This window comes from Trichomonas vaginalis, chromosome II (genome assembly GCF_026262505.1).
Source record: "Trichomonas vaginalis G3 chromosome II, whole genome shotgun sequence".
Taxonomy (NCBI): Eukaryota; Parabasalia; order Trichomonadida; family Trichomonadidae; genus Trichomonas; species Trichomonas vaginalis.
Window position 1 is genome coordinate 4,335,323 of NC_067204.1, and position 18,266 is coordinate 4,353,588.

An 18,266-nucleotide genomic window follows, 5' to 3' on the forward strand; every position below is an offset into this window, starting at 1 on the left:
TCTTCATCGTACATGTTTTGTCACTTTTCTGTCACTTTTCAGGTAAAAACATTTTTATTATATATATAAAATGAATTTTACAAAACCACCGTTACCCTTCTTTGGAAATAAGAGTAGATGTAAAGATATTCTATTGAGAGAACTTAAGAAACTACCGAATGGTCTAACATTTGTAGACTTGTTCGGTGGAAGTTTCTATATATCTCATTTGTGCCATACAATATTTCCTGACTCAAAGATTATATGCAATGACTTCGACAACTATATGAACCGTCTCAAACATATACCAGACACAAACAAAATATTGAAAGAGTTAAAAGAAAAGATACCTATAGGTAAGATGGAACGTATACCATTAGATAAGAAAAATATTGTGAGAGAGGTTTTGAAAAAGGCAGAGTATATTGACTGGGATAGTATATCTGCTAGACTATTATATAGTGGTGCTATAAGAGTTCATGACATTGAAACACTTATGTCAAAAGTTTTATATCTTAACTATACAAATGTTTTCAAAGAGAACATAGAAAAATATACTGAGGGTATAGAGTTTGTGAGATGTCATTGGACAGAGTTGTATGAAAAATATAAAGACAAGGAAAATATTTTCTTTATAGTGGACCCGCCGTTCTATAACACATGGGATTTTCAATACCAAGTAGACTGGACTTTGAGAGACTCTTTAGAAACTTTAGACGTTTTACATAACTGTCCATGCTTTTACTTTACATCCGATAAAAGTGGTTTGGAAAGTGTCATGAGATGGTTAGAGGACATACATGACTATGAGTTTAGATACGATAAGATAGAATATGAGAGAGGTCCTATAAACTGGAGAAAGTGTCATAACAAAGAAATTTTACTAGTAAGTAAATGTGGTTTGAAATAGGACTACTTGTTTTAGGTTTTTTCCATTGTGTCATTTACTTATTTGACGTGGCAGAAAGATATAGAGAATATGAAGATGAACCAATGCCTGCAAATGTTCAGTATATGTACTCGTAAGAGATATTTTTATCTAATATTAAATGGACGCACAGAACTTAGCGAATGCACAGCAACCTGGACAACCTAACCCAGAGAATATTCCAAATGAAGTTAGAATACAAACTGCAATGGCAAACTATGGTCAAGTGCCAACAGATGTACAAATGCAAACTGCCATGTCAAATGACGCTGCGTTAGGTTTGCCACATGGTATGCAAATATGAGATGGAAAGAGTTTTATACAAACCCTGAAGTGGGATATAACAACTTTATGCAGATGACGCGAACACAGGAGTTGACCCAGAATAATGTTTTCTACCAGAGGAGAAATAGAATGTATGAGCTCCAGTTAAAGAATGCAATGGAACTCAACAGGAAACGTAAGAGACTAGGTGGACATTAGATTTTTACATGATAGTATAAATGGGTTTCTTTGGAAGAATAGGAAACTTCTTTCGAAATGTTGGAAGAGGTATATGGAATGGAATAAAATCTGTCGGAAGAGGAATTTGGAACGGAGTCAAAAATATTGGTAAAAGAGTAGGTCAGTTCGTTGGTATTATACCTAAAGACCCTGAACCAGAAGAGCAAGCTCCTGTTATACAACAGCCTGAACCTGCACCACAGTCTAGTTGGCAACCAAATCCAACACCTCAACCGTATTAAAAAATCATATTTTTACCGTTCGATAGTAGTTGTATATGAAACTAAGTTCTAAGTAAAACGCGTGGTATAATGGAATTATTCTCTTTCTTCCATCTGTAGTAAACCATACTTGAAAGTCTGAAATACTTCCACTTGGTGGTTCGTATAGCTTTGTAGGTTTTTCGTAAAAGTCATTTGCCAAGCATAAAAAAGAGTTTTGTGCACCAGAAAATGAAGCTGAACAATAATAGCAGCTGGTCGAAAACATCTTTAAATAAATATGGTTCATCTCTTGCATATCGACTGTAAATATTTGCTAAAGGAAGTTCGACTTTCTGATTTAACATTCTTTGCAAATAATACCATGACATTGCAGTGAATTCTGTATATATTTGTTCGTCTTTCTTTGGATTGTCTTCGTAGATTTGAAAATGACACTTGTGAATTTGTTTTTTCATATACAATTCTCACATAAAGGTGCTCTCGTATTTGCATATTCATCAGCATATTTGCATAACATGAATTTATTTATCTTCTATATTTTTTAACGCAGTCTGTAAAGAAGATGAAAGGTCAACTTGTATTAGCTCAATTTCTTCCCACATTTTTCGTTTCCCTTCAGATATATAATCTATATGAAACCTTACAATAAATGGAAAACTTTTATTTCTTCTACAGACACAAACTTCATTCTACGAAAGCCAATAGCTTTTGTGACAGATGGGTCTTTAGCCATCTTAATGGTAGTCAAAACGATAGCCTTCATGCTTTACGGTCTCTGTCTCAAACTTTTGGACGACATTAGTAAAAAGTTCATCTAATGGTTTAGTTGTAGCAACTCTTGAATTTTCTTTTTCTATTGGAAGCATATTTTATCTAGAATAAAAATGTCAAATGAAACAGCGTCTATGAGAGAAATACAACACAACCGACAACTCATTATACAAGCTCTAAATAAGAACACAACAAACTTTTCAAACTATTCTAAGATATCTGAGTCATTGAAAGAAAGGAAACTTAAAACTGACATTAAACCCAATGACAGATGAGTTTCTGTTTCAAGACAATAAGAACCATACTGTTTGTATAAATCCAACAAAAGGAACTTTAAACGAGAAGACCTATATCTGAACTTCTTTTGAAAGCAGATGTTGACAACAAACTGACAAGAGTATGTTGACGATGAGTTAGCACGTGTGGCTAGTGCGTTAGTGAAGAAGGCAGATAAGGAATATGTGAATGAAAAAGATGAAAAAATTATAGAAAGGGTTGAATGGTACCATGAACGGACAACAAAGATTTTAAGATAAAGGTAAAGCCGATACAGGGTGGGTTTCAGGATGTTTAGACCTTAAAGCGGATAAGAACCATACACATACCATTGCAAATATTACAAACTTACAAGAAACCTTAAACAGGAAAAGTGACGTTGGACATACACATACCATTGCAAATATTACAAACTTACAAGAAACCTTAAACAGGAAAAGTGACGTTGGACATACACACGATTTCTTCGCAACTGTTGGTATAGAAAATATTGAAGGAACGGTTGAAGAAACTGGTGGGATGTATTAAATTGGAAACCTCCTAACTTTCCACAAGGTTTAACATCGGATGAAGACATAACAACGATGAGATACATTAGATGTAGAGATGTTTATGTCATGGAGGATGAAAATAAAGTTAAATTCACTGCTCAAGATTTATATGACAAGAAAGCTGACAAAACAGAGCTTCAAACGTTAAAGACAGAAATACTTCAAACACTATATCCTATAGGTTCTATTTACACGTCAATGAACTCTACCAAACCAGAAGTAGTACTTGGTTTTGGAACTTGGACTCAAATATTCGAAAGTTTTTTGTATTGTGCACACACTCCAAAGAAAACAGGTGGAAGTAAAACGATATCTGTCGACAACTTGCCACCACATAGTCATTCTGGTACAACAAACTTTTCTGGCGACCATAGCCACTCATTACGAGACCATCCATTATACAACTCAGAATATGAAGCTGGCTATGACGTTTTATCTCCAGATTATAACCATTCAGCAAAAAAGACTTTTCGACAAACTGAACCAGGAGGAAACCACCAACATACTTTTACAACAACATCTACAGGACTAGGTAAAAAATACATGCCACCTTACATGACAGTTTGTGCATGGTATAGAATTGCTTAGTCGTCATGTTCCACTTCTTTAGCATATTCGTCAGGAGTTGTCTTATATTTGTTAGGAACTGTCTTTGAAAGTATACCACCTTGAACTTTGACAAGTTTGAAACGAGGTCTGACAATAGTAGTTTTATCTTCTGCTTGCAGTCTGTACATTTTGCCATGTTTGCCTAAAACTTCATAATATTCTCTTGTATACTTTCTTCTATTTTTACGAACACGAATGTGAGTACCTGTCGAGTTCCCATTGTTGTCATAGTCAATAGTATTTTCATATGGGTCGCGTTTAGGTATTTCTATTTTTACTTTGTCGCCTTTCTTAAGTTTGAAGCCTGGCATTCTTTCTTGTTTGTCTCTTTTGACTAAACTATTAAATATATAGTCTTTCTCTAAGTCGGGGTTGTTTTTCATTTCTTCGGGGGAGTGGTTTCCCAAACCTTTTTGTTTACGGCTATTGTAAATATTTAAAACTTGTCTCATCTTTGCCATGGAGAAGTGTCTATACTTGTCGTCATATGACATTTCATTTGCTTCACCACCTTGTGGTTGGTTTAAGTCTCTTAAGATTTTTATACAACTGTCAATGACACCAAGAGCAGAATGGTTTTGGTCGACAATGAAATATTGGTTTACATTTTTTGAACGCAGATAGTTTTTAATATCGTCTGATTTGAAAGAACTTTCATAGTCAGATGTCAGTTTTGTTGGATGGTATTTGTCAACGAATATTGTCAAAGCAGTTTTCACATCTAAAATATTTTTGGACCATAATGGTATGGCTTCACAGTATCTTGTGTTTTGACCGACAAATATTAGCCAGTATGGTGGTCCATCTGTTCTAACTCTCGGAATGTTTTCCAAGATATCCATAAACCAAGCATTTGGTGTTGAACTAAAGATTTTTATCATGAGTGCTTTCTTTGTTGCCTTAGAAACATAGGGGTCCTTGTTTGGATTCGTCATTTTTTACCCTATAAGAAATGGGTTTATTTGGCGCATTAGCAGGAGTTGCATCCAGATTTTTGCCCGCAGTGGGAACAATAGCCAGAGGTGTATTTGGAGTTGGAAGGAAGATTTTGAGTACATTAGGTATACTTAAAGAGAAAGCACAACCTATTATACAAACTGTACAGAAAGGTTGGGATGTAGCACGAGATGCAGCAAATCTTATTCCAAATCCTGAAACAAGAGGAAAAGTTCAAGGATGGATGGACAATGTAGGAAGACAAGCAGGAAACTATTATAACAAAGCAAATGACTACTATAACCAAGCAGGACACTATATGGACCAAGGTGAAAGATTCTTTAACAGAGGATATAACCATGCACAACAGTGGGTAAACAATAACCAACCTCAACCACCTCAAACTTGGGGAATGTAAAGTTTTTTACTGAGATGAAATGAACAATACAGCATTGAGACAAATGGGCTCAAGATGGATTTGTCGACTTCCAGCAGTTACACAACCACGTGTTTGTCAAGTCCTCCCTATACCTCAAGAAGTTTTAGACCGACTTAAAAAACCTAAACAACCAGTTGAAAACAAACCAAACTAAAATTTTTTACTGAGATGAAATGACCGAAGAAGTTGAAACGGTAGATTTGACACCACAAACAAAAAGTTCAGAACCATTGTCAAAACCTGTCAAAGAACTTACAGATGAAGAAAAAAATTCAATAATAGAAAGTGCCAGGTCTGGAAATACAAACCCTAACTATAAAGTCACTTTTCATAGAAATGGAACGGCTAGTATCTCAAAAAAGAAACAGACTCTCACAAATAAAATATTGAAGTCTGAAGGAGCTTTCGAGACAACAGATGGAAAAGTTTACTTCACTGACCAACAGTTCATTATAGAACATCTCATTGACTTAGAGTCGAAATATTCTAAACTTTACAACAAACACAAAAAGTTGAAAGGAAAACAAAAACAGATGGCATATGATATTTACGAAGATGTTGACGACACAACCATACCTGCAAGTGAAGTAAAGTCAGAGGAACCGAAAAGTGACGAAAAACCGATAGAAGAAGAAAAACCAAAAACTGAAGATAAACCAAAACCAAAGTTTAGTTTCCAAACTAAACCAAGTCAACCTTCATTAGCTGGTATGGGTTGGCGTCAAAGACTTATGGCAGCAGGCGGTTATGTAAAGTAAAGAAAAAAAATATTTTTTTATTTTTATAAAAATGCCCCCATATAGAATGGACAGAAAGTCTGCTAGAATAAAAGCAGAGTTACAAAGATATGGTTGGAGAGTTTCGAAGAAGTTTAAATATAGGAAGGGAAGACCCATAAAAGTCTATGACAAATTGTCTGGTCTGACCTACGAAATGGATTTGGAAACAGCACGTGCAAATTATCCAAACAGACTAGAGAGGTTAGAAGAAGAACGTCTTATGGACATGCCTTTCGATGTTAGTGAACCTCAAGTTGAAGGACACGACGGCTTTGCCAGATTCTACTGGAAACATGACGAACAATTGCATCCTTTGAGAAGGAAAAAAGGGAAGGGTGAAGACAAACATGCTCCCATGGAAAGAACAAGATATGCATATGAGAAGTATCGTGAAGTTAGAAGTCAAATTACATCTGGTCGAACCTTTACAGTAAACTTTGACGAAGGAAAGAACAAAGAAGGCTTCATGGGTGTACTTGCTGCAATTCAAGATGGAAATAAGAAAGGATACAATCTCAGATTGACCATAACAGATTTAGATGGTCATATTTACTATGCACATGGCAATGTCACAACAGCTGCAATGCTTCTTGACGCTTTCAAGACTACAAAGAGAGAACAAATGGTTGACTCCGACTCAGACATTTTGAATGCAATTGAAGGAATTGCAAGTGTCAAGTTCGAATGGTACCAACCTAACCCTCAAGCAGTCAGACAACATGCTGGATACTTCCCCTTCATAAATAAGTCTGACATTGACTTGACAAGGTATGGAATTTACAATTCAATTGAAACAATTGTCAATGAACCTTGTATTCTTACATGTCTCAGGAACTCTGGTCTTGTTACAGATGAGAAGATGAAGTATCTTGAGTCATGTGTGAAGACAAGATACATTCTTAGAGGTCAATTGGCAAAAATTGCACCGTTGGCAAATGTCAATATCCGAGTCAACATTCCGACTGAGAAAGGTTCTTCACACGACGACTATGTTGTTGACAAAGACTTACCATGGTTGAAGATTGTAATTGTCCACAACCACTTCATGTTGAACGAAAGTCTTATGTTCGGAAAAGGCAAGTGCAACATTGTCAGAGCTGTTAACATTCTTTTCGAGAAAGGTTTGTTGGAACCAATTCCAGATGACAAGCTGACAGAAACTTTTGTACCAAAAGACGAAACAAACTTTTCATTGTTAGCAAGACCAAAAGTTGTTCCAGACAAAGTTCTAGTACAAAAGAAGTACACAGTTCCAAAAGGAGTTGGATTGTTCGGATACCAACCTGAACCAGAAGAACTTCCAATGAGGTTGCAAGAACTTCAAGATGCTATAAACAAACTTCCATTGAGACATCCAATTGACGTCAAATTGTATTGGAGAGCATCGGAGTTAGGTCAGAAGGTTTTATATGAAACAGGTTGCTTCGACGATGTTTATGAGATAGCAGGCGAAGTTTCTCAGAAGATAAGAGACTCACTTGAATTTCCACGAACTGGACCCATTGGTTGCGACAAGTTCGACTCAAACGAAAAGATATACTATGTCGACCTTAACGCTGCGTACATGAGGTTCGTCCAATATATCCCGACTGGAATTCCAAACGAAGACGGTGAGTTCCCAGGAAGGAACTATACAGTTGGAAAAGTCATACAACAACTCTATGATATTAGGAAAGCTTCAAACCCCAAACTTGCAATGACAATCAAATTGCTTATGAATTCGACATGGGGATATTCCATTAAAAAACCTCAAAAGATGAAGAGTAAACACTATGAGAAGGTCGACAACTTTGTTGAAAGGTTCTCCCCTTTTGTTTTGAAATACGAATTTACTCAAGGTCAAGGTGGCTTAGTAACCACAGTAAAACCTATTGTCGAACATTGGTCTTATCCTCAGTTCGCAAAAGCAGTCCTTGACAACTACAACAAATTCTTCTCCGAAGTCAAATCCAAAGTGAAGGTATACTATGAGAACATTGACGCACTCATGACGAACGAAGAAGGCTATAACAAACTCATTGAAATGGGTTTAGTCAGTGAAAAGATGGGCTGTTTTAAGCTAGACAAGGTATTTTCCGAAGTTCATGTAATATCGAAAAGGAAGTATTGGGGCATACTTGAAGACGGCACAGAAATAAAACATTGCATGAAATAAAAAATTTTTATTCGAATTTGAATCGGACAGGTCGAGTTACACCATTCTTGGTCTCAAACTCATATATAACCTGTTTGTCTGTATTTTCGTCGACTATGGCACGAGACACGAACATTGACCAAACGGACAAAAAGTGTCATTTCGGATGGTCACGCAGCCAATCGCATTCGAGCACTTCGAAGAAGCCTTACGTTCCAAGGGAGAGGGTGTCTGGTGCAAGGCAGAGGTCATGAAACTCTACGAGCAGTACATCCTCAATGCCTGGGAGGACAAATCGTCCTTGGATTGGCAATTCTACCAACTCCTCTGGGACGACCTCCTACGCAACTGGGATAACGAAAGAGCCCAATTCAAAGGTAGGGAACTAATTTTGCAAATTGACCTTAATTTCACATACTTATCCAAATAAACACCTAAATTTACTTGGGGTTTCCCCCTAAAATAAAATTTTTTTACTCTTAGAACCACTCGAGGTTCTCCTTACGGTTGTTGAGCTTGTCACCGTCAATGTGTCTGACCCTCGTCTTCTTGTCTGGATTTGGAACCCATTGAATTGCGACAAGCTTGCCCATGGAAATTGAACCGCGATTCCGAAGGTTAAGGTTCAAGTGTCCCAAGTTGTTGAGGACTGGGGTAAGAACCTTGCCTGTCTCCTTGTTGCGGATTTGGTATGGGTAGGGTTGGGAAATTTCGTAAGTGTCATCGGCAACAAGGGTTGCCCATGTAGCGGCTTCAGGAACTTCTTCTTCTTCCTCTTCTTCTTCGTGTTTCTCTTCTTCCTCTTCTTCCTCGACAATTCCTTCTTCAATTCTGTGTTCACGAATTACGGTGTTGGAGGTTCTGTCCTTTCCGAGTACCTTCCAGATGGCATCTATCTCTTCGAAGAAACGGTAGATGAGTCTGGCAAGGTCTCGGTTCTCTCTCGCGTAAATGCGCAAGGTTTCCGTCAAATCATTCAGGACTTTCTCATTGGAAGCTTGGTTCATGAGGAACTCACCTTTAAGTCCCTTCATCTCTTCCATAAGACTACTTTGGAGAGTCTTAACGGTGTTTGTCAGATGAGCTTTCAAATTCAAAATTTGAATTTGAACTGGGCGCTTGTCTGGCAACATTGAAAGGACATCTGCCATTGTGTTCGGCTTCGGTGCTTGTTCGGACATCGAAAAAATGAAGTGGTTTGAGAATGACGGTTTTACTTCAAAAAGCTTGTTATGACGGTTAAGTCATACAACAAGTTTAAAATAATATCTTGTTCTTCTTCTGAACGTTTGTTGTCTCTTCCGATAAAAGTTTCGAACATGAGAACCAAAAAACGTTTTTTGAGATTGCGGAAGAGTTCAGGCAAACGTTCATATTCTGGATATGTTGGGAGCAGTTCGAAACATCTGAGCTGACTTTCGGACAAAATTGGGACAATGTCAGAAAATTCATCTTTGGTCGGACTGCTTGAAGGTAAGTCCCTTACATGTAAGTAGCTCTGGTAAAGTCTTCTCATTTCTGCTAACTTTTGGAGTATAGCTTCGTAGTTTAGAAGTTTTAATTTTAAATGTCTTATTCCACTCTTGACATCTAAACGGTAACTATCCATGAGGTCAAGAGTAGCTTTGGTAGCTTTAAGTGGAGCTATCTGTTCCTTGACTTCTGCAATTTTGGTTGCAATTGTGGTTTGAGCTCCTTCAAGTTCGCCGTCTATGTCGTTCTCAACACCTTCAACCATGGCTTGAAACTCTTCATCGGTCCATTGAGATTGGTGTGGGACGAATTTAACTTGCTTCATTCAAAAAATGAAAAAAATGTTTTTACTCTAAACGTGCCATGTATATGGCTATAAGTGCTTTGTTATATGACTTCTTCTTCACATGAGTCTTCGGCAACTTGAGAGTTTTTGTTGGTGTCGGGTCTGGAATTTCAATTCTCTCTCGAGCGCAACAACAGATGTCAGAATAACATTCCCCACTGTCCTTCTTGCCACCATAAATTGTGTATTGACCGAACTTGCATTTGCAGGAATACCGGTCAATACAAGGTTCACAGTTGAAATAGTTGTACACAAACCTGTTGAGTACGAGTGTGAGTAAAAACATAAAAAAAGTGAAGTGAAAATGAGATGTTTACTGAACTGGTTGGATGTCGCCTTCACAGGTTATGTAGAACGGCTGACCCGAGAAGTGAAGGAGACCCTTGAGAATTTGGCTCATTCTTGGGAAAGGGTTCTCTCTGTTTGGAAGTAGTATCCAAGGACGCTTTGCAAAGAACTTGAGAAGAGCTTCTTTCTTTGCTTGCTTTATGTCGTCGTAGGCTGTCCCGTCTGGTATTTGAATTGGAATTCCAGTCGAAGTCTCGAGATTCAAGGCAGCCCTTCCGTTATCCAACCGCTAACAAGCTTGCCTTTTACATTCTGCCTGAGGAAGTCTTTAACAAGCTCGTTAATTTCAATTAGGTAAATTGCCTCGTCGGTAGGTTCGACCTCGACCATTGCTACTGTCAGTAAAAGTACTGCTACTGTCAGAAAAAGTACTGCTACTGTCAGAAAAAGTACTGCTACTGTCAGTAAAAGTACTGCTACTGTCAGTAAAAGTACTGCTACTGACAGTAAAAGTACTGCTAGTTGCAGTAAAAAGGAAAATTTGAGAGGGTTTTCGACGATAAAGTACTGCTACTGTCAGTAAAAGTACTGCTACTGTCAGTAAAAGTACTGCTACTGTCAGAAAAAGTACTGCTACTGTCAGTAAAAGTACTGCTACTGTCAGAAAAAGTACTGCTACTGTCAGAAAAAGTACTGCTAGTTGCAGTAAAAGTACTGCTACTGTCAGTAGCAGAGATTTTTATCGTTGTGGTCCGACGGTTAAGCCACAAACGAATGTCCGACGTCCCACCAACCGAGCCCATTCCCAAGCCAGAGGAACCTAAAGCACCAGCCCCTGCACCTCAGTTCCAGCAAGTACCTCCACCAAATTACTACCAATTTCCACCTCAAGGTTACTACCAATTTCCACTACAAGGCTTCCCGAACTACCCTCCTCAGCCTATGCCTTACTTCCCCAACCCTTGGATGTTCCAGCAAGCTCCACCCCAGCAATTCCAATCTCAGTCCAAGAGAGACCAAGACTTCGAAGAAGGTCTGAACCGCTTACGCAAAGAGTATGCCACAGCCCCGATGGAAGATGACAGGCTTTCAGTCTCTTCCCTCAAATCGACCGATTCGACTCGTACCACAGATTCGGTTCGTGACCGTGAAGACTACCTCAAGCAGTCTGAGAGACTCTTCATCCTACAATCATTTACAGTTGGAGCTCTCAAGAACATGCGCAATTACGAAGGTCAGACACCAGCTGGAGACCGCAAAACAGACGTACTCGCAAGAGCAGTCCAACTGGTCAAGACAAAGACTGAGATAGTTGACTTCATTCTTGCAGCTTGCCCATACAAGTAAAAAAATAAACAATTACGAGTTAAACTTTTTACTCTTTCTTTTCTGAGTTGTTTAGAGCTGGTTTCTCTTGTAGAAACCTTTCGTACTCTTCCATGGTCATGTAATTGCGAATTTGGTACGCAATTCCAGGTTCGTTGTTTTTGAACCTTACGTATGTAACGCTTCCATCCTCCTCAGGGAAGTAAGCTGCTAACATCTGACCAAGTTTTCTCGGTGACTCGGAGCTCATAAAAATGTCACTTTTTAAACGTTAAGTTTTTAGTCTTATTTTACCCTTTGTTTACCCTTTGTTTGTCAATGTAGTATTGGAGTGCAATTTCTCCAAATTCTCTGTGTCGGAGTTCTTCAGCATTTTCCAAGGTGTACCTGGAGAACTCAAAGAAGTTGTCAAGAAGATACTGCCATGCTGCTCTTCTGAGTTCGTCGGTATTTTGGAAGTGTTGCACCTTCGAGTCTTCTGACATGAAAAAAATGACACTTTTTCAGCAAAAATAATGTTTATGTTAGAATGTTAGATCTAACATGTTTTCTAACACGTTTTCTAACATGGTCTAAAACTCTTGAATTTTCATGACTTCATCGTAAATGTTTTGTCACCCGTTGAATTTTGTATAAAAAGCAACCCGCTGTTTTCCGCGGGTTGGTATATTCTTCACAAAATGCTTGTTTTGAGGTCGAGCCACTTTTGGCTCCACCGTATTTTTCAACCAAAACTCTTGAATTTTCATGAGTTTTCCCGAAATAAAAAATAAAGTTGGTTTTTTTAAAAAAATATTTTTTTATTTTTATTGTAAGAACATGTTAGCAACTACAGCACCAAACTCGCTAGTTATGAATCCAACATCTATGTTAGTAGAGATGAAAAGCTTCATTCCTTCTTCATATACTTTCGAAACAAAAATCCAGAAGATAAAGCAAGAACTTTTAACAAGTAATTTAGACTGTAGTGCGAAAGATGAAACAAATGAACAGTATCTTTATGAAATGCAGGATATTATTGACCATTTACCTAAACTTCCTGAAATCCAACAACAAAAACTAACCATTCCCGAATTTGACGAAATTGAAGTCAAACCAACTGACTCAGTAGAAATAAAGAAGTTCATACGAAAGGTAAATTATGAGTTTCTTGGATTTCATTGCAACCACAAAGTCATGGACAAAGATTGCGACATGGTATATAAGAACATCTCTGACCTTTACAAATCCGAAGAATTTAAGACCTACGACAACTTTGTTTCGTTAGTTGCAAAATGTGTTTGGGAAATAAGAGATAAAGATAGTAGGGGTAAGGTATGGAACGAACAAATAAAACCCGCTATGTTCGAGATGAAGAAAACCATTGACGCCTTGGTTGTTTTAGCAGGTAAGGTTTCAGAATATAACGCAAAAATGAACCCGCAATGTTCAAAATGTAAAGCAGCAATGAGGAAATATAACTACTCCGTCAAAGAGATAGAACGTATGCGAAACGACTATGCAGACTTAAAGAAAGAAGCAGAAAAGCCAGCAGAAGATAAAATGAACATGTTAGAATTTCTGAACAAAAACTATCCAACTGCTGACGATTTCCTTCTATCTGACGTCAAGAAGAAGTATAAAGAAACTTTCGGTATCGTTAAAACTTTTGACATACTGACAGAAGAAATAGAAGCTACGAAATTGTTTAGAGTCATGAACCATCGCAACATATACCATGTAAAACGCTTGTAAATAGTTATGTTAGAAAACATGTTAGAAAACATGTTAGATCTAACATTCTAACATAAACATTATTTTTGCTGAATTCCGTATGAAATTTCATGAGTTTTGTATGTTTTAGACCATGTTAGAAAACATGTTAGAAAACATGTTAGATCTAACATTCTAACATAAACATTATTTTTATTGAATTCCGTATGAAAACCGAGAGAAGAACAGCGAGTAGTGAAAAAACCCTGGTCGCCAAAACTCTTTATTTTTCAAGCTTGACTTTTTACAATTTGAACTTTGTTCGCGTAGATGTGAATTCTGAAAGAAGTATGAGGGTCTTGTATGACTTTGTACTTCTCCCATAGTTCATGTCTGTCAAACTTACCTGCCATGGACTCTTTCATAAGTTCCATGAAATCGTCTTCGGACAATCCAGGGAAAAGTATAATGTCAGTAAGTATTCTTTTAACATCCTTACTTAAACTCTTTGCTGTCTGTACACAAATGACAACTGAAATGTTAAAGTGTCTGAGCTTCTTAAGAATTCGACACATATCTTGTTCTCTGTTCTTTAACAAAGGATGAGAAGCAAAGTCATCTAAGATAAGAAGACATCTATGAGGGTAAGTTTCCAATCGTAAGATTGCAATTTCTTCGAAATGTATTCTATCTCTTTCTGTTTGTTTCTGAAGTGTTTCTTCTCTAATATTCTCTGCATTTCCTCATTTGGGTCTTTAAACTTCGAATATATACTCATTTATAGCATTGTACTTCAAAACTCTTCTTTGGTACTTCTTTATCCAATCTAACAACTCAGTATCCTTTATACATACTAACTTAGACTTCTTTATAATATCTTTGAACGAATTGACGGTTTGGTCAAATTGACCAGAAGTACTACAAATAACAACTAACTCATAGAATGGGTTCTTCTCATCTAGTTCTTGTTGTTGTGCAGCCATTTTAAGATAAGTGAAAGTCTTACCCGACCCAGGTGGTGCGATTAGACCTGTTATACCATTCTGAGCAAATAAGAACTTGTCATGTATGGGTTTTATCTGAGCATTTTCCAACTTCCTCTTGTTCTTATTTAAAACATTCTCAAATTTCTTGTCAATGTCAGCAAACTTTTTTTCTAACATATTTTTAGAAAAATTAAAATTTTTATCTTTTTGAAAATGTCTAGCGATTTCGCTATCTATATTCGAGACAAGCTTTTCGACAGCAAAACATCTGTCGACCATAAAATCTTACATAGTGTAAACAAGAAAGGTGAATTTGTTCTAAAGTTCTGTTTCTGGGAATATGACAAGAACCATAAAACATTACAAAGAGCAGTCTTAAAATTTGTCAATGACAGACTTGTTGACAGAGATGACGCCGATTGGAAAGATGAAGTCCAACAAAAGTTCTTAGAATGCAAAGAAGGCACATGCGCTGTTCTTGAAGATGAAATAGAAAACAGAATAGAAGAGCTATTAAAGGACAAAGAACTTTTACATAAATATGGTTCTGAGAAATTTGACATAACTCCACCAGAAAAGAAGAAGAAGAGAGAAAAGAAAGAAAAGAAAGAAAAGAAAGTAGAAGAGAAGAAAGAACCTGAACCAGTTCCAGAGAAAAAGAAATTTGACATGTAAAAATAAAATTTTATTTTTAGAACATTTCTGGGTCAATGTCAATGTTCTCTTCCTCTTTAGGAGCAAACACTGGCTTAGACTCTAAAATCTTTTTACCCAATTTACCTTGAACTTCAACTATCTTAGACTCATAATATTCATAGTCGTCTGCTTTCTTTGGTTCATAAGGTATAACAAGTTTGTATGCTTTACCTTCTTCGAGTTTTGAGAACTTTCTGTCAAAATTTTCTTTGACTGTCAACATACCGTCAATGTATAAGTCTTCAAAAGTTGCACCACTTTTTCTAACAACAGCAAACTTAACTGGTTCGATGTTCCAAACTTTGTCAAATGTAGACTTTTCAAAATGGTAGAAGTAAATATTCAAATATGCGAATGGAGCTAACTTATCTTTGACTTCTGTCATGTACTTGTTGACTGAAATATATTTCGTCATCTTTTTTATCGGATAAAAAAATATTTTTTTTAAATTTACTCAGAAAAATTTTTCTTTGTATATACGCCGTTCTGTATGTCTAAAAGGCTTTTGACATTTGCCAAGAATGTTCGTTTAGAAGCTGCCATATAACCATACTCTTGACAATATTGTTTATATTCATCATATAAAGACCTTTCATCTAATGACACAAAGTTAGTCTCATCTATAAACAGTTCATATACACTCTTGTTTGCTTCTAACAACGTTTGTCTTTCTTCGGTATATGGAATTTGTCTTGGATTGAACTTTGAAATATCTAATGTCATGAAATATGAGAACAAGTGGTTGTAAAAGTCAGATGTCAAAGTTTCTGCTAAGTCGTCAAAATATTCTGTATCTTGCATATGAGCTTCTGACGTTCTGACAACTACATATCTTCTGTCAGAACTTTCTAACTTCATCGGAACAACATTGTTTGAAACCATGATGAAATTTGCAACATTTTCACAAACTCTTTGGTCTTTATATTTTCTTTCAACAACTCCAACTTTGTCTGTTATAAGACTCTTCAAAGCATCTGAGTTTAAAACCTTTGTTGTATCTATACTTTGAAGTTCGTTACATACTATAAGTTTCATATTCTCTATTGAGGAGTTAAATTTACCGCAGATGTTTTCTAAGTTTGTCATATTCGGGTTCGAATAGCCCTCTAACAGTTTGCATAAGATATCTGTAAAGAAAGTGTTCTTACCAGTTCCTTGTTTTCCAATTATAATGAGAGCAGTTTCATTTTTAGCACTTGGATATTGTAAGATGTTTGCAAACCAACATAAGATATACTCATAGACTCTTTCGTTTCCATTGCATATAATTTCTTTGACATGGTCTAACCAAGCTTCTATAATATTTTCTTTCCATTCTACTTGTTCGTATTTATATCCAGTGAAGATAGAATAGAAGTTTGGAGAAGGTGTATAGAACTTTATACCACGAACTGAAAAATCTTCTAACTTTGACAATAAGATATCCCAAGCATCTAACATCTTCATACCAACTTGTACGACTTTTATTTTCTTAAGTTTCTGTCTACATTCTTGTTCAGACACTATTGTTGCTCTTGGTTTGTTAAAGACAACATCCCATTCTTTCATGACATAACATTCTGGGGCAGAGTCGACATAAATGACTAAACGTTTCAAATTCTCGACTGCTTTGTTATAGTCTCTAAATGGACACATATTTCTGAATGCTTGGAAGTCATAAAAATCTGAAACATCTATTCTGTACATTTTTATAAAAATAAAAAAAATATTTTTTTTATTCTTGACTTTGTTGTTCCATTTGTTGCATTTGTTGTTCTTGAGCTATTTGTTGTTGAAGTTGTTCTTGTAATACAATACTTTCACCAGTTGCATCTTCCAATTCGAAACTTTCTGCCGTCATTGACAAATACATAGGACATAAAAGTTTTACAGGAACAAAGTTTGCGTCAACTAAGGTTAAGTTTATGTTTGCTAAAGTGTTTGAGTTTACTAAAGCTGAAAATTCTGCATTCGAATGAACAATAGGCAAACCAGCAGAGAAAGTGTTGTTTATACGCATGAGTATCTTTTGGTCATAGTAGTTTCTGTCGACATTCGAATAGCACTTTGAACCTAAGTTTGAAACAATATATAAAATAGGTGTACTTAAAGTCAATGGAACAGACAAACCTTGTATGACACCTTTTCCTGTTATAGGAAACTGTTGGTAGTAAAAACCAGATATAAGTTTTGTATTATAGCTCATATCGTTTATACTAAACTCAGTCGGACATCCAAACATAATGAAACCTGCTCTAGTTGCAGCACATGTTACATCCGTCCTTAAAGTATTAAATAAGTCAACAAAACCTGTTGGTGGTATATCTGAGTAAGTATCTTCAAAGAGTATTTTTTACCATTCACAACAACAAAGTCTTCTGGTGTCAAAAGAGCAAAACAGGCTTTAGTCGTCATCGTGTTTAAGGTCAGTTTACAATATCGTCCTTGAGGACTTTGTAAGTTTGTTGTTATAGAATTATATGACTCAGGGTTTTTAGTCGTAATAGTATAAACCACTATGTCTTCTGCCATTTACTTAGCAACTAAATTTTAATGAAATGTTGTGGTCGTCAAATATTTTTATGACGTCTGGGAAACTATATTTTAAGTTCAACGTTTCACCTCCTTTCATAACGTATATCTTGTCAATGACATTATATGAAACACCACAGCAAGCAATGTCGGGTTCTATTTCTTTGATGTTTATATCGTCTGCCTCTGTCAAAAGTTTCAATAGTTCTTTCAAAATTTCATGAGGTGCAATGACATATGAGTTCACTTTTACAGGGTTGTGTTCGACCAAGTTTAACATTATACCCAAAGCTTGACAAATCTTCTCCTGAGTTTTAAGTTTGTCTTTAAGTTGTTGGTAGTCGTTTCGAATATCTGCAACAGAACTTAAGTCTCTGCTAACTTCAGGTATGTTGGTTGTTCTTTTACAGGAACTATTGTTATACCATCTTCGTCTTCGTATGGTTTCCCCACTTCAACATCTCTTTCTTTGACATTGACAACAACACTTTGACTGTTTGTTTGAGTTGGTGAATTTAACTTCACATCTGCCACCGCCATTAAACCTTTTGAAACACTTACGCTTCTATTTTTCGGAAATGACATTTTACTTAGAATAAAAAGATGGACGTATTCGAGTATCTCTTCGAATTGAAGCAGAACAAAGTTTACACACACAAACAATACAAATACATTGACAGAATAGTTTTTATACAAACAATGGAAAATGTTATAGAATAGCAGTCTTTGCTGAACCAAAATATTTTCATAAAGCAAAGAAAGTTGGTATAACCGAGATGGTGAAAGTTCTTGAAGCAGACAAAATATAACACAAAACT

The 18,266-nt window shown here is 36.3% G+C and overlaps 16 protein-coding genes across 16 annotated transcripts, besides 1 other annotated feature; 9 read left to right on the plus strand and 7 right to left on the minus strand.

Annotated features, from left to right (window-relative positions):
* Nucleotides 1-1,410: 1,410 nt before the first annotated feature.
* On the plus strand, nucleotides 1,411-1,653 carry TVAGG3_0484560 (serine threonine-protein phosphatase family; the record flags this gene model as incomplete). Its single annotated transcript, XM_051235963.1, has 1 exon — nucleotides 1,411-1,653. One exon carries the CDS (start codon nucleotides 1,411-1,413, stop codon nucleotides 1,651-1,653), a length of 243 nt encoding a protein of 80 aa, XP_051093787.1.
* A 1,175-nt stretch (nucleotides 1,654-2,828) lies between these two features.
* Nucleotides 2,829-18,266: a mobile genetic element.
* On the minus strand, nucleotides 3,818-4,153 carry TVAGG3_0484580 (uncharacterized protein; the record flags this gene model as incomplete). The annotated part of the gene is made up of 1 exon (XM_051235964.1): nucleotides 3,818-4,153. One exon carries the CDS (start codon nucleotides 4,151-4,153, stop codon nucleotides 3,818-3,820), a length of 336 nt encoding a protein of 111 aa, XP_051093788.1.
* On the plus strand, nucleotides 4,795-5,022 carry TVAGG3_0484590 (uncharacterized protein; the record flags this gene model as incomplete). Its single annotated transcript, XM_051235965.1, has 1 exon — nucleotides 4,795-5,022. A coding segment is annotated over one exon (228 nt), but the record flags the coding sequence as incomplete, so codon positions are not given.
* On the plus strand, nucleotides 5,216-5,371 carry TVAGG3_0484600 (uncharacterized protein; the record flags this gene model as incomplete). The annotated part of the gene is made up of 1 exon (XM_051235966.1): nucleotides 5,216-5,371. One exon carries the CDS (start codon nucleotides 5,216-5,218, stop codon nucleotides 5,369-5,371), a length of 156 nt encoding a protein of 51 aa, XP_051093790.1.
* On the plus strand, nucleotides 5,391-5,975 carry TVAGG3_0484610 (phage tail repeat-like family; the record flags this gene model as incomplete). The annotated part of the gene is made up of 1 exon (XM_051235967.1): nucleotides 5,391-5,975. One exon carries the CDS (start codon nucleotides 5,391-5,393, stop codon nucleotides 5,973-5,975), a length of 585 nt encoding a protein of 194 aa, XP_051093791.1.
* Nucleotides 6,217-7,245, plus strand: TVAGG3_0484620 (uncharacterized protein; the record flags this gene model as incomplete). The annotated part of the gene is made up of 1 exon (XM_051235968.1): nucleotides 6,217-7,245. A coding segment is annotated over one exon (1,029 nt), but the record flags the coding sequence as incomplete, so codon positions are not given.
* On the plus strand, nucleotides 8,297-8,560 carry TVAGG3_0484630 (uncharacterized protein; the record flags this gene model as incomplete). Its single annotated transcript, XM_051235969.1, has 1 exon — nucleotides 8,297-8,560. The coding sequence occupies one exon, from the start codon at nucleotides 8,297-8,299 to the stop codon at nucleotides 8,558-8,560; it is 264 nt and encodes an 87-aa protein (XP_051093793.1).
* Nucleotides 8,610-9,311, minus strand: TVAGG3_0484640 (HNH endonuclease family; the record flags this gene model as incomplete). Its single annotated transcript, XM_051235970.1, has 1 exon — nucleotides 8,610-9,311. The coding sequence occupies one exon, from the start codon at nucleotides 9,309-9,311 to the stop codon at nucleotides 8,610-8,612; it is 702 nt and encodes a 233-aa protein (XP_051093794.1).
* TVAGG3_0484650 (uncharacterized protein) lies at nucleotides 9,595-9,928 on the minus strand (the record flags this gene model as incomplete). Its single annotated transcript, XM_051235971.1, has 1 exon — nucleotides 9,595-9,928. A coding segment is annotated over one exon (334 nt), but the record flags the coding sequence as incomplete, so codon positions are not given.
* On the minus strand, nucleotides 9,951-10,235 carry TVAGG3_0484660 (uncharacterized protein; the record flags this gene model as incomplete). Its single annotated transcript, XM_051235972.1, has 1 exon — nucleotides 9,951-10,235. One exon carries the CDS (start codon nucleotides 10,233-10,235, stop codon nucleotides 9,951-9,953), a length of 285 nt encoding a protein of 94 aa, XP_051093796.1.
* Nucleotides 11,012-11,584, plus strand: TVAGG3_0484670 (uncharacterized protein; the record flags this gene model as incomplete). The annotated part of the gene is made up of 1 exon (XM_001286190.2): nucleotides 11,012-11,584. The coding sequence occupies one exon, from the start codon at nucleotides 11,012-11,014 to the stop codon at nucleotides 11,582-11,584; it is 573 nt and encodes a 190-aa protein (XP_001286191.2).
* On the minus strand, nucleotides 11,613-11,813 carry TVAGG3_0484680 (uncharacterized protein; the record flags this gene model as incomplete). Its single annotated transcript, XM_051235973.1, has 1 exon — nucleotides 11,613-11,813. One exon carries the CDS (start codon nucleotides 11,811-11,813, stop codon nucleotides 11,613-11,615), a length of 201 nt encoding a protein of 66 aa, XP_051093797.1.
* On the plus strand, nucleotides 12,383-13,255 carry TVAGG3_0484690 (organellar and viral DNA polymerase type B; the record flags this gene model as incomplete). Its single annotated transcript, XM_051235974.1, has 1 exon — nucleotides 12,383-13,255. A coding segment is annotated over one exon (873 nt), but the record flags the coding sequence as incomplete, so codon positions are not given.
* Nucleotides 14,455-14,916, plus strand: TVAGG3_0484700 (uncharacterized protein; the record flags this gene model as incomplete). The annotated part of the gene is made up of 1 exon (XM_051235975.1): nucleotides 14,455-14,916. One exon carries the CDS (start codon nucleotides 14,455-14,457, stop codon nucleotides 14,914-14,916), a length of 462 nt encoding a protein of 153 aa, XP_051093799.1.
* TVAGG3_0484710 (protein of unknown function, DUF4108 family) lies at nucleotides 14,933-15,352 on the minus strand (the record flags this gene model as incomplete). The annotated part of the gene is made up of 1 exon (XM_051235976.1): nucleotides 14,933-15,352. One exon carries the CDS (start codon nucleotides 15,350-15,352, stop codon nucleotides 14,933-14,935), a length of 420 nt encoding a protein of 139 aa, XP_051093800.1.
* TVAGG3_0484720 (uncharacterized protein) lies at nucleotides 16,652-17,122 on the minus strand (the record flags this gene model as incomplete). The annotated part of the gene is made up of 1 exon (XM_051235977.1): nucleotides 16,652-17,122. One exon carries the CDS (start codon nucleotides 17,120-17,122, stop codon nucleotides 16,652-16,654), a length of 471 nt encoding a protein of 156 aa, XP_051093801.1.